General features: G+C 39.0%; 3 protein-coding genes across 5 annotated transcripts; 1 reads left to right on the forward strand and 2 right to left on the reverse strand.

Annotated features, from left to right (window-relative positions):
* Positions 1-1,026: 1,026 nt before the first annotated feature.
* LOC108430288 (myosin regulatory light chain 2, smooth muscle minor isoform) lies at positions 1,027-4,015 on the reverse strand. 2 transcript variants are annotated; one of them, XM_017702684.2, is made up of 4 exons: positions 3,891-4,015; positions 3,025-3,231; positions 2,727-2,888; positions 1,707-1,879 (listed from the first exon to the last, which is right to left on the reverse strand). In XM_017702684.2, exons 2-4 carry the CDS (start codon positions 3,206-3,208, stop codon positions 1,707-1,709), a joined length of 519 nt encoding a protein of 172 aa, XP_017558173.1. In that variant the 5' UTR covers positions 3,209-3,231; positions 3,891-4,015. The 2 variants fall into 2 exon arrangements, with proteins under 2 accessions (XP_037399483.1, XP_017558173.1); XM_037543586.1 differs by lacking the exon at positions 3,891-4,015 and having other exon boundaries at positions 1,027-1,879; positions 3,025-3,208.
* Positions 3,932-8,304, forward strand: LOC108430287. The gene is made up of 8 exons (XM_017702679.2): positions 3,932-3,997; positions 5,176-5,246; positions 5,442-5,543; positions 5,652-5,703; positions 5,790-5,818; positions 6,057-6,128; positions 6,270-6,352; positions 6,864-8,304. Exons 3-8 carry the CDS (start codon positions 5,454-5,456, stop codon positions 7,963-7,965), a joined length of 1,428 nt encoding a protein of 475 aa, XP_017558168.2. The 5' UTR covers positions 3,932-3,997; positions 5,176-5,246; positions 5,442-5,453; the 3' UTR covers positions 7,966-8,304.
* Positions 8,110-22,142, reverse strand: prpf4ba (pre-mRNA processing factor 4Ba). Of its 2 annotated transcripts, XR_005131211.1 has the most exons (16): positions 22,059-22,142; positions 20,062-21,282; positions 19,189-19,332; positions 18,859-19,008; positions 18,654-18,735; positions 18,024-18,222; positions 17,214-17,287; positions 15,492-15,582; positions 15,182-15,329; positions 14,623-14,760; positions 14,263-14,416; positions 14,059-14,173; positions 12,966-13,117; positions 12,790-12,876; positions 8,861-12,593; positions 8,110-8,382 (listed from the first exon to the last, which is right to left on the reverse strand). XR_005131211.1 is itself a non-coding variant. In XM_017702678.2 (15 exons), the coding sequence occupies exons 1-15, from the start codon at positions 22,094-22,096 to the stop codon at positions 12,390-12,392; spliced, it is 2,997 nt and encodes a 998-aa protein (XP_017558167.1). In that variant the 5' UTR covers positions 22,097-22,142; the 3' UTR covers positions 8,110-12,389. The 2 variants fall into 2 exon arrangements, 1 of the variants encoding a protein (XP_017558167.1); XM_017702678.2 differs by having other exon boundaries at positions 8,110-12,593.
* Positions 22,143-22,266: the final 124 nt, after the last annotated feature.

Here is a 22,266-nt window from a genome sequence, read left to right on the forward strand (position 1 = left end):
CCCATGTGATAAAGATAAAAGTTAAAAAAAACATCAGTAGCTCCATAAGACATAAGAAAACTTTTGTGCATTTAGTTACTTTTTATTTACAGGTTGTAGTCCATTTGTTTCAGGTCCCTTTTACCCTGTTTATCAGGTATTATTTGGATGCAGGACCATCAGCACTGCAGTGACACTGATGTGATAGAATCTGTGTGTTGCACTGGTACAAGTGGATCAATGACAGCAGTGCTGCTGCAGTTCAGACATTGTCCACATACTGTCCATGCTACTAGACACTCCTACCTTGTTTTTGGTATGTAGTTGTGTTGTAACTGAAGTTTGGAGGAGAAACATGCCTGAAACCTCTCCTTCTTCCAATCGAACGCCCTATAAATTCACATTCTCACCCGTCCCTATAACAAAGGGTTGCAAACCTCACCGCCACCCCATTTCCTCCCTGTTCTTCAGTCCTACATCAGTCTTGCTATAGCTGTGAGCTGGGTCTGGCCTTCTAACTACAGGCAAAAGCTGCCTCAAGAAACACAACTGATTCAGCTCATCCCCAAGGCCATCATAAACTGATTTCAGAGCGTTAATTGAGGGTAAATGATAATCTCCACAGCACTTTGGCCTGGAAGGTCACCAGTAGACATGTCCACTCTAGTCCTTCATCACACTAACACACCACCACCACCACGTCAGTATTACTGCAGTGCTGAGAAAGATCCACCACCTGAACAATATCTGCTCTGTGGTGGTCCTTTGGGGAGTTCTAAATAAATGTATACTTTATTTCCATTTTTCATTCCCCTAGCTTCTTTTGCTGTGTGATTCGTAATGACTGCTGGAGAATGATAAAGAGATGGCTTCTGTCAATGTATGGTCAAGAAGGTGTGAAAACTTGTGGTTATAACAGCTGCTGAATGTTTTTTGTTAAGTGTCAGCACCAGGTTTCAGGGGACTGGTCAGTTGCAAGCACGCTAGCAACCTCTATGTAGGAAATAATGATTCACAAAGTTGAAGGAGTTTTGAACTGAAACAGACTTTCACAGATATTGAATTTTACTGGCAGAAACAAACCAGAACAAAATATGGAGTAATATTTTCTGGGCTTTATGCACTCCTCTCTATTAATCAGATAAAACTCCAGTAGTATTCTCCACACAGTCTTATATATAGAAAATACTCTTTTATCTTAGTAACATTTTATCTCCTTAAACTCTTTGCTCTAAGTAACATTTCCTAACATAAAGCCAAGTGGTTAAATGAACACTAAACATAGCAATGTTAAGTCTTAACATTGTTGATATTGCTCAAGCCATCACGTTTCATTAATGGTGCCATGGAATCACAACCAATGAACCAGCCTCCAACAAAATGTTAACTACATGAAAACTGCTGTGAACTGCTGTCATTCCACAGTTTATTTCCAATCCTTCCAACTGCCACAGCTTTGTTTCGCACCTGAGTACACCACAGTTTACATATATATATATTTAATTACTTATATACAAGTCTACAACAGTAACATGAGAGAGGTCCATAAGAAGGGTCTAACAGCCTTAGGGTTGCCTTGTAGTTTTATGGACTTCCACCTCTCTTCTAAAGCCAATGTGTGTGAAGTGTCTTAAACATGATAAGAACCAGAGACAATTAAACAGGTTGTGCAGTATTATGAACAGTGTATGCACTTGCATTAATCTTCAGTGAAATCCAGTTCCTTCCTAATCATCCTTGTCCTTGGCACCATGCTTTAAGATACGCGTGAATGCCACATAGTTAAAGTTGCCCTTCTTGTCAATAGGGGCTTCTCTGAAGAGCTCATCCACTTCTTCATCTGTGAACCTGTCCCCCATGGTGGTCAAGAGCTCCCTGAGGTAGTCCTCTTGTATAAATCCTACATGGATTATCGGGAAAACATTACAAATTACTCTACCACCTTAAAAGTGTTCTAAATTATGTATTTACAATGAAAAATGTATATTCAAACTCTCATGTATCATTATTTCATCACAAGAGAATATAGAAATTAAGAAGCTGAATAAATATTCCATGTGATATTCATTTGTTCAGTAAAGTACTATTTGGATGGGATTAGTTTTACATGTGGAGGAGGAGTGGTGTAATTATTACCAGTGTTTCTTGAATCCTCCTCGTCAGTAACGTTTTATGGACTCACATCACATCCAGATCAATACAGATTCCAGCAGCTTTTGCCTACTATTAAACGAACTGCAGAATTAACCCCATACGTATTGCCATGTTGGTAAATATTCCATCATATCCTGTGGAAAAGGAGTTTCACATTGTTTTTTTTTAATAGAGGCAGTCAAAAAAAACATTTATTTGTATTCTTGTAGCCCAAATGAAGCCAATATGCATTGTCCTATCTCATGTGCATGAATGCAAACATTAAATCTTTAAAATGACAGGAAAAGGTTTTATTTTGTTTTATACTAATGACACTCTGCATTCACTTAAGACAGCTAGGTGAAGGATAAACAAAATTATCATCAAATTAAATGTTTTCTACTGTGAGCAGCCAGATGCATTGCGTATGGAACCTTTTTTGGCATGATTGCACTGAGTGAATTTAGTAGTCACCCCAACCTCTTCAATTTAAACTCCGATGTATCCTGTGCAAATCAGTCATAAACATTAACAAACAAAACTACATTACCTTCCCATGTAAAACCAATCCCGTCTGAATAGTTGTTAAGTCTGCTATTATTTTATAGAGTTACCTGTCCCTTCCTCATCAAAGCAAGCAAAAGCATTTCTGATGACATCCTCTGGGTCTGTGCCATTCAGTTTTTCTCCAAACATTGTGAGGAACATTGTGAAGTTGATGGGACCAGGTGCTTCGTTCATCATAGCCTCAAGGTATTCGTCTGTAGGGTTCTTACCTGACAAAAACCAGTGGTTTCGTTTACAGAGTGAACACTGATGTTGCACTTAATTTCCTTTGAAGGAATATCTCTATTCACAGTTCAGTCTGACTAGACTGAACAGATCTGAACAGTCCTGCTAGAATGGTCTTACCTAACGAAGCAAGCATGTCATGCAGGTCCTCCTTATCTATAAAGCCGTCCCGGTTTTGGTCAATCATATTGAAGGCTTCCTTGAATTCTTGAATTTGTGACTGATCGAACATGGCAAACACATTTGAAGTGGCCCTTTGGGGACGCTTTTTGGTGGTCTTCCCCTTAGCCCTTTTGCTGGACATTTTGACAGTTCTGTCTTTAGATGCTGATGGGGGGAAAAAACTATGTTAAAAATAGCACTGATCAGTAGGTCATGATATTAATAGTGCGTAAGAGGTTTTCTACTAGCGAAATGTGCCAATTTTCATATTCTCTGTCAAATATGATAACAACAATTAGATGAACCAATCATAAAAAAGATCGTTTTAACAAAATAAGGAACAAAAGCTCCAATCTGTCACTATTGTTCTGTTGTTATGCTAGCTAGCAAGTTAGCGTACCCAACTAAGACGCTAACGTTTCTGTGTCCTCATTATGGTGCTTTGAAGCTAATATTAACTTTCAGCAATAACGCTAACTAACCAGCTACATACAGTATAACTCATATGCTGCCAGATTTAAATGAGACAAGTGAGTCAAGTGTAGTATGTCGGCTGCATGCTGCAAAACAAACGCCCAGCCGTCTACTCTATATGTCATATCCACGGAGCCCCTCTGTGGAATAATGATTTGGAGATCAGCGAAACTGTGCAGCTCTGCGCTGCTGCGCTACAGTGACCGAGCTACCGAGCTAACACTGACCGCACAGACGATACTAGTTACCTTGAAAAGAAAGTAACTAGCTAGTTTTGCATATTTTAGTAGTGTAACCGATGGCAAGCATTAGTGCTTACTGTAAAAAAAAACAAAAAACAAATAACCCACCTAGCCAGACGAATACCGATAGCCACCGGTTAGGCCGTCAAGATGCTGGTCAATAAAATCACCCCCTCCGGAGTTTCGTCATGGAAAAGTCGGAGCATTGGAAAGAGGTCTGGAACATCTCATGATTTGCATTAAAGGGGTGGATTTACGTTCAATTAAAGTGGCGTGTTATACAGTTGATAATGTAAGTGCGCCAAACTGTACTTTGAAAGACACGTGCTGGACTCGGTTGTTGAAAACAGGGAATTAAACATAATGATAAAGATAAGTAAATGTGACAAAGTAAGACAAGTAAATGTGTCGTGCTTATTAGCAGGGAAATCCACAGTTTCGTACTGACCAACGTATCCCTAATGTTTAGTGGACGGTCTGTTTAGTCTTAAAGGCAATAGTACGAAATATCTAGCTAGCATTTAAAATGAATGTGCTTTCATATGAAAATATAATTGATGGGCTGCTTCTTCGGCACGCACACAAAAATCCACAATTCTGCGACCCTCAAATTGCACATTTGCTCCAGACATTTCAGATGTAACGTTAGGTTAAAAAAGGCATTGTGCTTGGGGGTCGCCGTTCTTCAGCATTCTAGTGTAACGGCTCCTTGAGATATGAAAACCAATTCCAGTCTCTGTTTAGCAGCAGTTAATAATAATAATAATAATAATAATAATAATAATAATAATAATAATAATAATACATTAACACCCACATCCACTTTAGAATGACATTTGAGATACCAAGTTAAGTCGGTTTGATCGGAAGATCACCTTACTATTTATTCACCTAACTATTTATTGCTTATTGTTACTGTTGGGAGTTTACTGGGACCTTGAGTACATCATTTCGTTCCACCTCATGTACCACGTGTGATGCGAATGACAATAAAGCCTTATCTTATCTTATTTAAAACAAGTAATCATTTGGAGATACTAAGTCGATATTTTGAGGAAAAGGTTATTATTTCGAAGTACTTAGTCCAACTACTGGCAGCTATTTCTGACTGCAGCTACAACAGAGGAAATAAAACAAGGTCTCTACCTGCGGCACCTTTTTCTTCGCCGCTAAAACACTTGTTTGTTGTTCCTAACTGGCGGCTGGTTGCCATGGTTTCGCTTTTCAGTTTTTTTGCGGTTGACAGAACTATCACAGCCTGAAATACTCATTCACCACCTGTTATCTAGAAGACGTTGTGATTCAGACTACTGACGCGGACGATTTAACACGACGCTTCCATACTGAGTCGTTGCCTAAAGGATGTTTGATATGACTAATTCTCCCTGTACAGTAGCTCTAACAAGAGAGGCCATATTTCTCGGTCACCAAGCAGCATCAGAAAAACGAGGAAGGGGTTACCAGGTTTGTAGTGCCTTCAACTGAAGTATTAGGCCTGTTTTTTGGTTTGCACATATATTTATTCACTAAGTGCTGATTATTGTTGTTGTGTTGAACTTTTCTGAAAACTAAAGTCAGAGTTTGCACTTTAAAGCTTCAAAAGGTTCTTTTTTTTGAAGGTGTAACATCTTTTCATTAACGTTCCGTAACGCACAACAGCCTCTCAGAACTATGACTCCATTTCCTGCGAGGAGCGGCTGGACGGAGCGTTCTGGCTCTGAGCTTCCCAGAGGACCTGCCGTCCTCAGCGCCACGCACAGCGTAAGTGGCCTGTTGCCAGCCTGACTGAAACGCTCCGCTCCTGTGTTCAGCTTCTGAGGTGTCTTTAGTTGGGAGTGCTCGGCTGATTTAACTTTCCTTTTTTCTTAGCTTAAATGGCAAGGCAGGACGCCAGTGCCATCCATTCCAGCACCATCTCGAGGTCAGTGGCGTATCTACGTTTAAAACGGATGAACTTTCATCATTACTTGGAAACACCATTCAATTTGCCTGCATGTTTCAGCACAGGTGTGTCTTTGCTGAGAGAAACTAACGAGGTAGGAATTTCATATAACGAGTGAGCTCTATCAGTACCACTTTGACAAAATGTTATGCAATATCCAGCATTTCTGTGTTCAAGTATTTTCTCAGGGCTTTGAGAACTACAAAACTACTACATTGTGTATCACATTAATGGTAGCTATGACAGTGTATCGTTGATACTTTAAAATGATCAGTTTTGAACTGTAATGCTGATCCATTAAAATTGGTCTACTGAGTAATTTGTCCTCATAGGACTTCTTAATCACACGGTTAATATGGAAAATTGAAGATCTACACATACCTACTGGATCAAGTGTACCAAAGGTATCAGTCTTTGTTTCATTGTTGTAAACATAATAACATATTTGAAGATCTTAGGATGTTTAAAAAAGCCTCTTTAATAGTCTTGATCTTCGACTATGTTATGGCAAAGCATGTAAAGTCAGTGTGAAATATATTCCACAGAAAACTTTCTCAGCCAGGAGTTCCATTGTCCATTTGGCCCAAGAGCCAACCATCTGCTGCGACCCGCCGGAATCAGCCAGAGTGTAAGTAGATATGGACTTCTCTTTCCACCCACCAGGGACACTCCCAGCCTGATGAAAGTCATTGTCATAATGAGTTCATCCAAGTCCAGAGTGCTTCAGAATATTGCCTTCATACACACCCAGCAATGCTATGGTGGATGCGTATTAACTGCCACCTGTGCAGACGACAATGGCATATTTTAATAATGGCCTGTTCATTAGTTATCTCGCCTGCCTATCTCAAACTCTGCTTTTGATGTGTGTTGAATAAATCAGAAATGTACACCATCCCTCTTGACAGCACTTGGCACAAGGGCCTAACGGCTTTGCCAAAATCTTTAACCTGTAGTTGAACTGAATGTAGCTCCGTATGATCCTGCAACATTAGACCCCTTGGTTTCTACCTACTGTGACCTGATATCAAGTCTAGAACTCTTTATCAGTTCAGGAGGATACGTGGTTTCAAGATATTAATTTTTGCTACTTAGGTTTCTTTCCATCTCAATATGGGGAATTCTATTATCACTTCTAGGCTGAGACATCATCATAGCAACCAGTTAAGGATGCTGACCCACAGATGGAAGAGGCTTGGACTGCAATATCCTGCTAGTACAAATAGAGATGACCACACATTTGAACGCAGTCAAGAGAAAAGCCAGGATGAAGTTAAGACTGACTGTCCACTGAGAATCACTGCCATACAGACTAGCCACACTGAAGCTCTGAGAGCCAGAAAACAAAGAAATGAGGAAAGAATGAAAGGCTCACTCTACTCAAGTTCAGACGTTTCTAATGTTGGAATTCCAGAGGTGAAAGTTTGTGACATGGACTCACAAAGTAAAACAGCAGTGTCATTAGAGTTCAACTCTGATGACAGTGATATTTCAGATCAGGAGAAAGAAAATGTTCGAGTTTCAAAGTGGGATGCACCTGTGGAGCTAGACCTGAGGCCTGAGCCATTTGACAAGGATCTGGATCTTCCTTGTTCCACAGAGATGGAAGTACAAGTTTACGCAGAGGTTCTTCCTGCTCCTCTAAAAGATTTGGATTTTACTCAGGGTCTTTCCTCCACAGAATACTCTGAGGATCTGCAAAGTCCGTTTACAAGTGACCCTTGCCTTGCTCCTATGGTGGCCCGTCTGTTGGAGCTACAAAGGCTTCAGGCTGCCACTGTTCAGAAAGAGCGAGCGAAACCTGTGCGATCCCGTCCAACTACTGCTAGTATTCCAACACGAAACGCCTCTCGTTTGAGAAATGGTGATCCTACAGGATCCAAGTTAGGGATTTCAGGGGATACAGAGTGCAATTCTGTTACATGCAGCTTTACCAAACTTGTGCTCTGTCCCAACTCTTTATGCAGAGGCAGGCATCATACTTGCCCCTTGACAAAATCAGGACAAGGAAGCAGAAGCTTGGGCCTACAGCAAACCTTACCTAAGCGTCCACAAACTATGTCTGGCAAATTTAACAGGACTGAAAGTGTAGTTCCATCTATTAGCATTTCCCCAAAGCCCACAACTTCAAATAGGATCAAGACACTCAGAGCAACCACAAAAAGCACAAAGTCACTGAGAGCAGATTCACCTCCAACTTCTGCCAAAACGACAGTGACTGTGCTTAACAGAAAAGCTTGATGTTAATAAAGCTTCTTCAGTGTGTTTGCCATTTAGTAATTGTAATTGCTAAGTTGTTGTAATTATAATTGTAATTATATCTCTGTTAAGATGTGTTCATTCCTCTAGCTAACAGTAGTACAAAATACAACTCAGAGCACGGGGAAGTTTTTTTCCCTTTACTATTTATTTAAGTTACACATTTGCAAATTAAAACAGAATTAAGTATGTGAAGGAGTATGACTGAACAAGCAGTTTTTGAACACTTCACTGAAAATGTACCAGTGTCATTCTATGTGGTTGACTGAAACAAGGACAAAAACTTAGTTTGGGTATAAAAAAAAAAAAAAAAAAAAAAAATCAGGCCGGCTGAAGCTCAGGATATCTTTCTGGCTTTGGGTCTTGTAGAGATTAGAACCAGAATCAAGTAGACTTACCCTAAAATAAAGACAGAAATAAAAATTAGTATAAAGGACCTTGTATAAACAAGCATATATCTCAATTAGAAAAGAAGAGTATTACCTTTATGTTGCTCAATTTGGCTACATACCGCCAAATTATAACAATGTTTCAGAACACATTTTTTATATTAAACCTTTTAAAGAGCTGATGTAAAACTTGTGGAAAGGATTCTGCAGGTGGCAGGGTCTGGGTATTATGTGATAACTGTATCAAATGTTTTAATCTCTTGAAGTTCTCAAGTCAAAAGCCAGCAATGTTTACTCAAACCACGATCTGTTATTTCTAAGCTTGAGGCACCGTTGTATCCCAGAACTCTGAGCACCTGCGCTTACACCTGCAGAATAGTGTCCCATGCCTCTCCTTAATGGCTGACAAAGGAGTTACCAAGAAAAAGCTCATACTGTTAACGGTTAGACAAAAAATAATCTTAAAGATCTCTCTCTAGAACAGAAACCTTTGATCAGGTGCAGTTCCCTTTAAGAGTCTTCTCTAGTGGGCAGCACCTAAAATACAGAGAACAAATAAACCAGTATCTTCCAACAAAGTGGTTACAGTCAAGAGTACATGATCCTGAAAACACCATAAAGCAATACACAAACATCAGCCTTCCCAGGTTTACTGAACCATTTTTAAGCTGAAGCTTTCACCTCTTCAGAAAGTGATACCATACTTATGGCCAATAATCCACTAAAATGAAGAAAGATTTCAATTACACATTTTTTATTCCAGCTTTTATTTAATAAATATTTGAAGTGATCTGCTTAAATTAACATTCTCCATCAACATCTGACAATAAGCTTATGAATTCTGAAAATGTTTTTTTCAATATGGAAATCTATGAGGTAAAGTGTTATTTAGTGGGAAAATTGGCCTCATAGCCATTCAGTATATCGCTGCTGTTGGAAGAAAATCTTGTATCTCCATTTCTGTTATGTTTTAGTTTTTGACATAATTTGAAGATGCCTGGTGTCCTTTACATTGTTTGTACATTTCATAAAGAATGGACCAAAATAAACAGCCCAAAATGAAAAAGTCCGGTTCCTTTGACTTGCATTAAAAGTAAAGTAGGTTTTTACCTTCTCCTGTAAAGTTACCATTTTGGATATATGAGGTATTCTTCTGATGATATGAATATCCTTGTATATCCAAATATCCAACTGTATACTGCAAAATAATGTTATATAGTTCCTTATATTCCAACTGTTGCTAATTTATATCCAAATTCAAAAAAAGGAAAACTTTAAGGATCTACAACAATGCAAGCCCAAAACTCACTAACCCTTTACTGCATTTTGTTGCCATATGACAACAGTATATATTTTTTCCACTTTTTGCCTCATTACAATATCAAAGTATTTTTTCTTTGGGGAACTAAAGACTGTAAATACTTTTTTCTAATCATGTCCCTTCCTGTTGCAATCTGTTCTTCCTTCACACATCACATGGTGAGCCCTGGCTGCTGAAGGTCTTTTAAAGTGTGTGCAGGAGTCAACATGTATACACCTCAACTTCAAGAAAAACTGAAGCAAAACCTGTATGAAGTTGCAATTCTTTCCTCATAAATATCACTGGTTTAGTTTCTGTGTCTTATATATAATTATTGCTGTATGGCAACAGCACGCATCAATGGAACTGCAATCTGCAATGCATGCAATAGTTGTGAATGGATATACTGCTATTGCACATATTGCATAAAGCTTATTTTATTAATATAACTGTTTCATGGTGGTTACTTGCCAATGTTTGCACTGCAGACTGACACTTCATTGTTGCATGTAACGAAATGCGATGTATCGCCCAAATATATATATATATATATATATATATATATATATATATATATATATATAAATTTTTATTGCATTATTACTGTATTATTCATACAGTAAAGGGTCAATAATTATTACACAATTTACTGTTGATGTTACTAGTGCTAGACAAGTTGTAAAACATGTTTACTTCATCTTTCACATTACGAAATTCACAAGTCTATCCCCTTTCACAACACTTGCTGCAATTTCCTTGCAAAAAATGACAACTCATATGCAGCACTTCTGCAGTGTAAAAAAAAAAGTGGCTGATCTCCCAAATACCAGTAAGTCTCCTTGGATCTATTTAAAAGAGGTCTCAGGGGGAACTACACTCAAATTAGAGAGAAAGCATCAATGTTTTCAGTTTCATTTCAGTTAATCTTGGATTATCTCTGTATTGCTGTGAAGCTACACATGCCTTTAGGAGTGACCTGGATAAGGGGTTCTTGTGAAGGTCTCGTCTCTTTGAAAGCAGAGGCAGGCTGGAGGATGGTGCACAGAGAAGAGCCTCCTTTGGCTGGAGAATAAAATCTCTCTCTCTCTCAGCAACCACGGAGAAACAGTGGGAGAAACATCACAAACAGCAGTTAGTGAAACCAAAATAATGTAAAGCCTCCAATCAAACACTGAATATGTCGTCACTTTAAACTATGACAACTAAAACTACCTGCCTCAGGGTGTATTAAATACAAACCAGAACTCTTTATAGCTCTATAACCAGGTTTTGTTAGTTTTCCTCCAGCACAAAACATTTTTATTTTATATTGTTTTAAGATAACATATTGTGAATTTACAATTAATACAAGGTTGTCGTTAACATGCAGGGAGAAACATATTTGCAAAAGATAATATACAAGGTGAATATTTCCAGCATGAGCTAGACTTTCGGTGTCTTTATCTGTTTGAGTCCAACAATAAAGCAATATGAAATAAAGAAGCAATTACCGCTCAAAACAAGCAGATTCATAGATCAGATGACGAATACCCCTGTATCAAAAGACAACATCACATCAGAACAAAGGACAACAGCAGAAGGACACAACGAAGGTCTCATAACAAAGTACACAGTGCAGCATTTGATATACACATGCACACCTTGGATGAACACTACGGAAAACAATTAAACTTGTACATGTGCACATAGAGGTCACAAACATTTCTCTTGTCAAACAGTGCATTTGCTGTCACAGGCAGTACACTGAAGGTGCCTGTTCGGTTATAAAATTCCAGATTTTTACACCTCCTCCTCCTTACGTTCAACAGCAACTGTGACTGACTCACTTAAGGAATTCCTTCCATAATTGTTTAAGCAAGAGCTTTTTGCATTTAGGATTGAACTTTTTTTCGCATTTAGGATTTCACTCTCTGGAAGCAATGTTGAGAAACGCCAGTACACACAGAGACAGAGAGTTTAGGCTGATGTCCACTTGTCTCTGTATTCTAAGAGATGCCAGAGAATGAGTTTTAGGACATCTGGCCAAAAAAAATAAATAAAAATAACTGGCGCCTTATAAGAACGATGGCAATTTTATAGGGGCGAGCTTACCTTCAGTGTACTAATAGAGGAACACAACCTGCCTTTACAGAGGAGGCCTTTCCTGCAGATGGGATCAGGTAGGGCTCAAGAGCTCCGATTTCAGCAGACACACACCTACAGGCCCGCGCACCAGGGTGCGCTCACGCTTTAACACCTGAGGGAGATGTGGATATAGACAGCATTTATGCTGATCTGACAACATTCTGTACAGAATAAGGGGCGGTTCAGAGTACTGGAACAATTTACAATCATTTGAGTATCCTTAGGCCTACTTTCTGCTGAACAGTTGTCGATATATATGCCCTCCCAACATTCCCAGAGACTAATGACCCACAGAGATCATAAGTGAGAGGATGAAAAAACAAAACAAAACCAAACTGAAAACAGACTTTTTGAAACACCCTGCAGGTCATTCAAAGTGGGGGACTACTTTAGCAATACATCATGAATTTAAAATGATGCCAAGATGGCATAGCTGTTCAGAAAGTAAATGAAAGCTTTAGCATTACTTAAATAATGTCTCTTCATCTTTTGAGTCATGTCTGTAGATACAAAACCATCACTTTGCTGGCTGATTTGCTGACTTGTTGAGCACTTCGTGCCATGTGTCCTCAGAGGTCATGTGGAAGCGGTGGTCACATTCTCTCCTGAATGTAGGGGTGCTGCAAGGCCTGGTTGATGCTAATCCTCTTGGCTGGATCCAGCACCAGGATCTGGTCCAGAAGGTCTTTGAGCTGAACCACCTTCTTCCTCTGGTCTTCTGGCAGCCTCTGGCGACCCACCATGTCGGTCAGCAGGTCCTTAGTCGGGTTGATGCTGCTCATTACCGTGACTTTCTCCTGGACAGGGGGAAAGACAGGAAAAAAGAGGTAGAAAAAGCACCGGAGACAGTTACAAGGACAGAGAATGACATGACAAATAGAAATTCATTTAAGCAAGAAGTAACCAATAGTTGAGCAACTTGCTGCTCAAAGGCAGCGTAATCCACAACAGTACATTACAGAAAATATAAAAGTGAATATAAATGATGCTTACCCGTTGAGTAACTTTATCTACCTCTGTATACAAGAAGTTCAAGTTTTGATCAAAATGTTGGTCCTTGAACAACCCTTTCCTGATCATCTGGGAAAATATTTTAACAATATTTATTTAACAAAACGTGTGTAATACATCAGCTGCATTCAATTCGACATGTCTAGCATTGTCTTTACCTTGTTGGGCATCTTTCCTTTAAGGTCCATAGCGAGCTTGAGCATGTGGTTGTTGTTTTTTCCAGGGAAGAGGATTTTTCCTGTATACAGCTCATACAGCGTGCACCCCACAGACCACATGTCGATTCCATAATCATACAGCTTTCCAATGACTGCAAAAGAAAAGGAAAACAACAACTCCAAATCCAGCTGGAAAAAAAAATACTTTACAAAACCCAAGATTATTGTAAATATTTTCAGAAAACTAAAGTTGACTTATGCCAGGTCACTGTTTCTGATACATATAAACATTTACAAAACTTAAGAAGGATAAACAACAGAAAGCACTATACTAATCTGTATTACTTGTACCAGACTCACAGGATATGAATGAAAGACCTGTGACCGTGAACTCTACCTTAAGGTACTTCAAGATTCACCTTGCTTGTGTACAATTAGACTGCAGTCCATCTGTTAATGCTAAATTCATATCTATTCTCTGCTTACCTTCAATGCCACTCTTGTCTGGATATTTTGGGGTTTTGGCCACTCTCAACCTAACAGTAACACTGATGTGTGCAAAAATAGCCAATCAACACTGCTGTGCTGGATACTGTCATACCAGCACAACACAAAAATATCACAAAAAATACCACACCGCTATAACTTGTGTTAAAAATTGGTCCACCAAACATCCAGTCAGCTGCAGCCCTGTGGCCAGAAACTCACGAATGATTAATAGGACTGGGTGGCTAACAAATCATGTATAACAGATGAGCTACAGCAGTGGTGGCCAATCCTGGTACAGGAGACCCATCACCTTGGAGAATTCAGATCTAACACACCTAGTTTTAGTATTCAGATGCCCCTGAAGACCTTCATTACCTGGATCAGGTGTGTTAGATTAGGGTTGCAGCAAAACTCTGGTGGATGGTAAATCTCTAGGAACAACATTGGCACCCCTGGACTACAGTTTTTGCCAAATGCACACCTACATAGTAGAGCTATGAGATAGGTGAAGTTGGTCAGTGAGTGCGTAAGCATAAATATAGTGACTCAATTACTGCCATTACAACACAAGAACCAGCTTTGGAGATCACAGTGGAAGACTCACTGATCTCAGGTGCTCTGTAGAACCGGCTGACCAAGTAGGGAGTGATGTCATTATCAGCAACATGGGACGCTGAACCAAAGTCACAGAGCTTGAGTATAGTCTTAGACTCATTCACCTGGCAGAAAAAAAATGCAAATAACAAATGAAGCCACTGTTGCTTTGTGTTGTATTTTGCAGAAACAGTTTCAGACAGGTGAGCCTCACCAGGATGTTGTCAGGTTTAATGTCAGCATGAAGGATGTTGCAGCGCTTGAGGAGTTTGAGGGCAAGGAAAAGTTGCTGGCTGTAGGAGCGCACTGCCTTGATGTGGAGCCCAACATCTTTGCCATACTTCTTCAGGACCTCACGGAGGTTCATACTGGAAACATATCATCATAGCACATTTACAAATTATGTATTCACTAATAACAAATATGAGCTAACATCGCTGACTTTCTTTGAATTAGTTACTAGACTAACATCATTCTGAAGACATTAACATGGAAAGTAATGTACATAGCATATTCTGATATGATGTTAGAATTTGAAGATGTGAAGATGGGTTTTAATGGGAGACAAGCTAACCTGAGTGGCTCGAACACCAGACACAGGTGCTGCTTATGGTAGAAATGCCTGAAAAGACGGAGGCAGTGGAACTTATCATCAGGATCGGCATCATTCAACTTCTTCAGGAAGTCCAGTTCTTTGAGGCCTGTCTTTTGCCTACAGGGTCACATATTTTCAGTCATTCTGCATCTGTATCATAGCATCAGCAAACCCACATTTTACCTTTAAATATCAATGGCATTGAGATTTTATATGAGTAAGCAATGTGAGAAAACATAATACCACAATACCTGAAGACATTTCCATGATATTTATGACATTTCTGAAGCTAATAAATGGTAGCAAACATAATGCACTGGCACAACAGTAGTGCAATATTTTGAAAAAAAGGCAATGAAAAGGAGGAACAAGCAAGACAAAACTGGTTTAAAAGGAAAAAATAATGGGTTCACATTCACTCTGTCATAATACTGAGATACTGCCCACCTCTAACTTTATGTATGCCAAGATGAGGAAAAAAATAGGTTATTGATGAAAAATGAAACTATGTTTAAGTGCATTATTGTGCGCTACTTACATTAGCTCATTGTTGCGTATGATCTTCACTGCCACCTCTTGACTAGCCCTGGCCAAGTCCCTTGCACGAATAACGTTACTGAACACACCTTGCCCAGTGTAGCCATAAACATCATAACGCTTGTCCAACACCTCTCCGATGTTCACTCCTGAAAAAATCAGGAATATCAAAACATGACTGTTGATGGCTTTGAACACTGATTATAAGATTGGCATGTCATTAGCATTAAACACTATAAAACAAACTGATTTTATAGATACAATGTAGGCCACAAAGACACAATTTAAGCATATATGTTTATGCTACTTACGATAATATCCTTCTGCATCTGTCCAGTTGTCTTTGAGATTGGGGTTCTCTTTGAAGTCCTTCCCAATGCCTGCTGCTCGTAGCCTTGCACTCTGAAGGTACAATTATCAAAAATAGTAAGACAGGACATAAAGCCAGAAGCAGCAAAAACAATCTAAACATCATACAACTATCTGCTCAAAACCTGTGACAACTAAGGATGTCATGTTACTACATTTGCTCCAGCACTTGTGATCCAAGTTGAAATATACTGATTTCACAAAATGTATAAATGACCTCTGTCAAAACCACTAATGTACATGCTTTTAATTTTGTACACTTTTAGGAGATAATGAAGGGCATAATACTGTTTAAACCATTTTGATGGATATAATAAATATGATGGCAACAAATGGGATTAGGTTTACAATTTTTAGAGCAAGAGACGCAGCAGGACAATCAAATAGTGTTTGCAGACTTTGCTTAAAGCACTGATATCACTCTATATTTTGAGGAAACATAGTAGAGTACCACTTTAATCAAAAACCAATGTACAAAGTTACCAACCAAAGCCAAAGGCCAATTATTGTTTTATCAATAACTCTGAAAAAGACATCAAGCATGTTATTTTTATCTTTTTTTTTTTTTTTGCATTAAGCAGTGGGCTGAAATTTCTTTCAAAACCGCTGTCTCTTGTTTTATACACACACAACAATACAGTAGGAAAATATGTAAAGCAAGACAGTATATACTTTTCTTAACTTTCAATGATGGGATGTTGAATGTTTAGTCCTCAAGACTGAACATTTGTCTCCCTCCCCGATCCAAATTGAAAACTGAATATTAAACTATTAAAAATCTAATGGGTTGAATTGACAACATTGTTTTTTAACAGCAACTGCGTCCTTATTTATTGACAAAAAATTTACAAAATTGAAACTCTATTCATTTAATGTAATGACTCATAACTACAACCTACATAAAAACGTAGAAAATATGTCATGCTAATCTGTATGTTAAGCATAACCAAAAGAGAGCACGAGTAATTAAAAACTAAAATTTCCATGTTCAAATACTGAAATCACTATTCAGGAAGTATTCACTGGAAGTCGAGGAGAAATGATAGCATTTAACAAGGAAAGACATATTTTATGTAGTGTAATAACGACTTTATATTCAACATAGTTCTCAAAACACTTTCAATCATGTACATTCATTTTGTCAGTGATTAGTGATAGTTATTAATTTTGTCAAACACAAACAAGTGTGCCACCAACTGGAGGAAAGTTCAAGTGCACCAGCACATGATATGCGGACACGCTGATTTGACCTCTCTCTCTTTCTCTAATAAGGATAACTAAATATCCATCCACAAATTTTTATGGATATTTGAATTATTCACAATGCATCATCACTATACTTCTGGTGTAATACTGCAAAAACAGGCAAAACTGAATCAAGTGTTTATCCAAGCATTTTGACAAAATGCAAGTCACATCACAGTAACAATATAAACTCATTATGACAGTTTGCCCAAGTACAGAAGGCCTACGAAGGATGTAAAAAAAGTCAGCACTCAGCATAAAGGGGTTTAGATTACCTGAACTGTTAAAAGCAATAAGGGAGAGACAAGAGTTTGCAACTCTACCTGTGCAGATCTACTTACACATACAAGTTTATTTAAGCACTCAAGCATGGAAGGTCTCAGACCCACGCAATGGAAAACCAATTCCAGGCTACTCACATCAAAGTATGCAGCGAACATGTCATCTGACTCTGTGAACATATCTGGAGCTGATGGCTTCTTTGGATTAGCCCCTGGAGAAGGTAATTCAAATAAATAAAGGAATAAACAAACAAACAAACAAACAAACATCGGTTAACAATGATGATTGATGATGATGATGACAAACAAACAAATATACACACCACATGAAACTAGTAATTGTAGAAATGGTAGAAATGAGTACGCAAGACAATGTCAAATATTTTGATTATTTTTGGAACGCTTCTGTTAAATGCAGACATTTCAAAACTGTTCAGGACACATATTCTCTGCATCATCACATACAGGATTCAGCTTGCTCCAATCCAATCAGAATTCTGCATTCAATAATACTTATCATTTCTGTGTAAATTTACAAAGCACTGAAATTAAAACAGCCAGAAATTAAAGCTTTAAAACTGAAGGTCACTTCTTTTCAGTACAGTTTAGGAAAGTGAAAGTTTGTGAAAGAGAGACAGACATGAATACACTGACTTTTCTGGCATCTCTTTTTAGGATGAATTCTTGACAGCAGCGAACAAGTAAGATTTTTTACTCCTATAATTTCACACAAACCACTTAAATGTTAATACCCAGGTGTGAAATCAAGCTGTTGGCCCGCAACAAATTTATTTACATTGCTGATCATAAGACAAAAATGTACAAAACTATGTATACAATGTGAAACAGACTCATGGTAATCGAAATTCTCACAACATGGTGCACTGACTGCTGTCTACTGTCACTGTTATCTTTAAATGCTTAAATGCTAGAGACGATAAAATGTACCATCTTTCTCCTGGCTAAGCAGATTGTGCTTAGCTTTAATGTTGGCTTCAAAAGTGTCCAGGTTTTCTTGCTCGTAAGCCTTCACATCGGCTGCAACACGCTCAAGGACGTCATCCGGCGAGGGTGAGCGGCTGCGGGGGCTACTCTGAGGACTTCCAGGTTCTGACTTAATATTGTCCTCATTTGCTTCCTTATATTTCTGTACAAGACACAAAAAAGAGTAGAGACCATTAAATTTTACTGAGGGCTATAGATAAACTGTCACAACCTGTAGGCAGACATAGGGCGAAATTTATTTTTAAATAATATGGGTAGGTTTAGTAGAATATGTCGCAATTTTATACCCACTTATTCTCAGTTATACGAGCAACACAGTGACAAGAACTGAAAGATCATAAAGGTTCATGAGATGAATGTAATATTTATTACATTAAGGGAAAAAATGTATACATAGTTAGAAGTCAAATGGCCATGTGAAAGCATGATGGTCAGCAATTTGTGACTATCAGATGAAACACAACACTGATGTTGCACTTTTAATGTTAATTTTTTACTGTAAGTCTCTTAGCAAATACAGTATATCAATAACACATACAGAATGAATGATATGGCAGAAATTAGAAGTCTGACCTTCACAATCGCTAAGCGCTGAAGTCTTCTCTGCTGAATCAGAGCTTCCTCATCCTCCTCATCCACATCATAATCCTCCAGCCTGTTTGCAGACATGATCCACAATCACAATTCCTCTTTAAGCATGTAGAAAATCATGCTTCCCATTAAAACCATAACATGATCCAGGGACAAATCCATGTTGACAGTACTTGTCCATACTCACACTTCATCATCTGATTCATCCTGTTCTGCTCTCATGCCTTCAGATAGACTGCCCTTAAACTTGTCCTCTTTCTCTCTGCTTCTCCTCCATCGCTCCTGAGATCCTGAGCTTGGTTGCTGCCTGTGGCCCAGTCTATCTCGCTCCATGGACCTAAAACATGACCAGCACAGCTTTAGTGGCATTGCAGATCAAACAACTCACAGAGAGAAAACAACTTTTCATCCATTGTAATATGGCTTCCTCAGTATAACAAGGTATTCAACAACCCTAGAAGAATGCTGTGATGTGGATCCTTTATGTGTATATGGGTGAATGAAACAACTCAAACACCTTCGTCTCGGAGGAGTCGGCCTACTGATGTGTCTTCTGGGGGAACGGGATCTACACCTTAGAGGGGAGCGGCTCAACCTCCGTCTGGAGCTCAGAGAGGGGCTTGACCCTCTGCCCCCTCCTGCCTCATCACGGGAGCGCATCCTACAGGGAACACAGACACAACAAACAAAGCAGAAACACAGTAACAAACTGTGAGTAGGAAATCATGTTTTGGAAAAATATAAGGAAGGGTGGCTACCAAGGTTGAGTGCAAGACAAATGCTGATTTTTCAATCTCTCGTACTGATTTGTCGTGCAACATTTCGGCCATTATGGTCTTTGTTACAGCTAGGTATTGAATTCTTTTATGGTACTAACTAAATTACTTTAATTACGAGTATCAAAAAACTTTGTCATTGAATATTAAATTATAATACCTAAACAGTCAAATTTATTAGCCAAAAACATAGGCTTGTTCCAAAATCTAGACTTCAATTTTCAGGACATCTAAATTACATTCTATATGCTTGTAAATCAGTTCAATCCTTGTGTACATATTCCTGCTTTTAACATCTCACAATAATTTTTTATTTGAGTCACAACTGATTTTTTTCAGTATTCTTCAGAAATTGTTATCAAAGTCAGATTTCAGTATTGAAAATTTGCAAACAATACCCCGGCCTAGTCACATTTCTCCAATTAACAATATGGGAGCGTGAAATACTGGTGCACGGAGGATGAGTTAGAAATTTATCAGGAGATTTATTTAAGACAGTTAACCATAATTAATATGTTTATGAATATTGAACCTTCACAACATACCCCCCAGCTAAACCCTAATTTAGAGGGGTTAAAATAATTTCATTTGTAAATATTACAAACATCTCTTACCTGACAGGTGAGAGTCTCTGACAACCAAAGTCTCTCTGTCTTCTCTCCGCAGAGCGAGACCGAACCCTCCTGGCTGGAGATCTGTTGTAGGGCTCAGAGCGGGCTTGCTTCGACCCTCTGTCGCCACTGGGGTTCCTGGGAAGATGCTTAGGAGAATGCTGTTCTCTGGGCCTATTAGACGATTTATGTCGAGATGGACTTTGGTCTTGCTTTCTGCGGGGAGATCTATTTTCCTTGCCTGATGAGATTTCCTTAGATGGAGACTTAACTACTATCTTGTCCCTTTCCCGTCTGTGGTCAGACTCAGGCTGTCTGCCATGTCTGTCTCGGGATCTGGAACGTCTCATCTTCTCTGGTGATTTAGCGTAATCAGCATTTTGTCTGCTTCCAGGCTCTGGTGCTGAAGGCGAAGTGGCCCTTTTACTTTTCTGTTCTGTCTCTGAAGAAAGTGAATGTGAATTTTTGTATACAGATTGTTGTTTCCTGGATGTTCCAGGAGATCTGGACCTCTGATGCCCATCTCTGGACTGCTGAGCACTACTGGATGACCTCCTCTCCTGGGATGGGCTTGGACCTCGAGTTCTCTCCTTGGTATCAGTGTCTGGCTCATGTCTGTTCTTTCTTTTATGTGATTTATCCTGTTTAACAGCTGTCTCTTTTGACCTGCTTCTGCTCTGACGCACGGAATCCAGTCTTTCGGCTTCTTTAGCTATTGGAAACTCCTTAGTCGTAGAGGGCTCATCCATATTGTCCCTTTCCTCCTCCCCATTACACATCCCTTCTGGCATTTCCCCATCCTCATCTGAGCCCGAGTTGTATCCCTGCAGTATTAGTCCCATTCCGGAGTGCACTCTCCCTTCCAGCAGCTCATTATCAAGCTCTGCTTGGATCAAGGCCCTCTGCTTCTCTAAATCCTCCAAAGCTGCCATGTCATCCAGTCTGGACCTCTTCAGTGAGATAAAATCAGCTATAGCCTCATCGTGACAGTCTTCATCATCCACCTTGGAAGAATCTCTGTGTTTGCGTTTTTTATGCTTGTGTCTGTGTTTGTGTCGGTGTTCCTTTCCCTCTAACGATGAATATTTGTGTTTTCTGTGCTTGCCATGATGTTTGTGCTTCTTTCGCTTGTGTTTCTCCATGTCATCACATTTCCTACCTTTAGCCTCTTCCTCCTCACCAGAGTCGTTTCTACTTCTGTCAGAGTTATCAACAACCTCTTCTCTGGAAAGAAAAAAAAAACAACACAACTTTTACATTTTCAGATTTTGCAATGCACTACATGCGACATTAAAGAGCCCTGAGTTACTAAAACATCATGGTGACACGCTGTTAGGATGTTCAACGTGAACTGTTAAACAAGGAAAAAACAAATTCATCACACACGTTAACCATAATATACGTTACTATTCAATTATTTAAAAAATAACAACCATAAACCCTTTAAAATCGACGCTGTATAGACGAGCAACTAATGACAGGGTCAGTCACATTTTGAATATGTTTTTGTATTCATAGATAGTTACGTTACCTGTTAACGCTGCACCTTGACAAAACGTCCTGTTTTGATATTACTTTTGACAAGCTAAGCTAGCTAGCTAACTAGCTAGGTAACGTTAGCTAATGCACCACCACATTATACCCAAACGTACGTAAAAGAGAAACAATCTAAAATAACCCCACGATGCACATGCAACGCGATTTTTTAAAATCAAATTAGTTTTTAATCAAAAACATGGTTGTGTTTGCTAGCCAACGTGCTATGATAGTTAGCTAACTAACTTAGGTAGGTAGCTAGCTAAACTAGCTAGCTAAGCTAGCCAGCTAGCCTGTCTGTGTAGCATCCTAAGTAGCTAGGTTGGCTAGATTGTTGGTCAACATTAACCACTGAAACTTGACATTTGGTATGGCCACCCTGCGGCACAACATTATATTACAAATATGCTACATGTGTGTATTTACAACAACAAACGTGGAGACAAAAGATAAAAGTCGCTTACTCGAAATAATTCGCGGACTCGTTTCTCAGTGTTTCCATGTTAGCAATAGCAAGTTAGCTCGCTAGCCCCGGAGGGTGAATCATGGGCACCGTCGGTAAATATCACATTGTAATAACGAAACGTAGAATACACCTTGCAGATACAAGCGAGAATTCAAAAAGCAAGCTGTACCCCATAAAATGTATATTTACATCATATTTACCTTACA

Source organism: Pygocentrus nattereri, chromosome 2, assembly GCF_015220715.1.
Source record: "Pygocentrus nattereri isolate fPygNat1 chromosome 2, fPygNat1.pri, whole genome shotgun sequence".
Classification (NCBI taxonomy): domain Eukaryota; kingdom Metazoa; phylum Chordata; class Actinopteri; order Characiformes; family Serrasalmidae; genus Pygocentrus; species Pygocentrus nattereri.

What these genes read in the sequence shown, in the direction of transcription:
- LOC108430288 (XM_037543586.1), bottom strand. Translation starts at nt 3,208, where the DNA reads ATGTCCAGCAAAAGGGCTAAGGGGAAGACCACCAAAAAGCGTCCCCAA. An exon ending in TGACATGCTTGCTTCGTTAG is followed by an intron (nt 2,889 to 3,024) that starts GTAAGACCATTC and finishes GGTTTTTGTCAG; the next exon opens with GTAAGAACCCTACAGACGAA. An exon ending in CTTTGATGAGGAAGGGACAG is followed by an intron (nt 1,880 to 2,726) that starts GTAACTCTATAA and finishes TAATCCATGTAG; the next exon opens with GATTTATACAAGAGGACTAC.
- LOC108430287 (XM_017702679.2), top strand. Translation starts at nt 5,454, where the DNA reads ATGACTCCATTTCCTGCGAGGAGCGGCTGGACGGAGCGTTCTGGCTCT. An exon ending in TGCTGAGAGAAACTAACGAG is followed by an intron (nt 5,819 to 6,056) that starts GTAGGAATTTCA and finishes TTGTCCTCATAG; the next exon opens with GACTTCTTAATCACACGGTT. An exon ending in CTGGATCAAGTGTACCAAAG is followed by an intron (nt 6,129 to 6,269) that starts GTATCAGTCTTT and finishes TATATTCCACAG; the next exon opens with AAAACTTTCTCAGCCAGGAG.
- prpf4ba (XM_017702678.2), bottom strand. Translation starts at nt 22,096, where the DNA reads ATGGAAACACTGAGAAACGAGTCCGCGAATTATTTCGA. An exon ending in TGTTCGCTGCATACTTTGAT is followed by an intron (nt 15,583 to 17,213) that starts GTGAGTAGCCTG and finishes TTGTACCTTCAG; the next exon opens with AGTGCAAGGCTACGAGCAGC. An exon ending in TTAAACCTGACAACATCCTG is followed by an intron (nt 14,174 to 14,262) that starts GTGAGGCTCACC and finishes TTTTTCTGCCAG; the next exon opens with GTGAATGAGTCTAAGACTAT.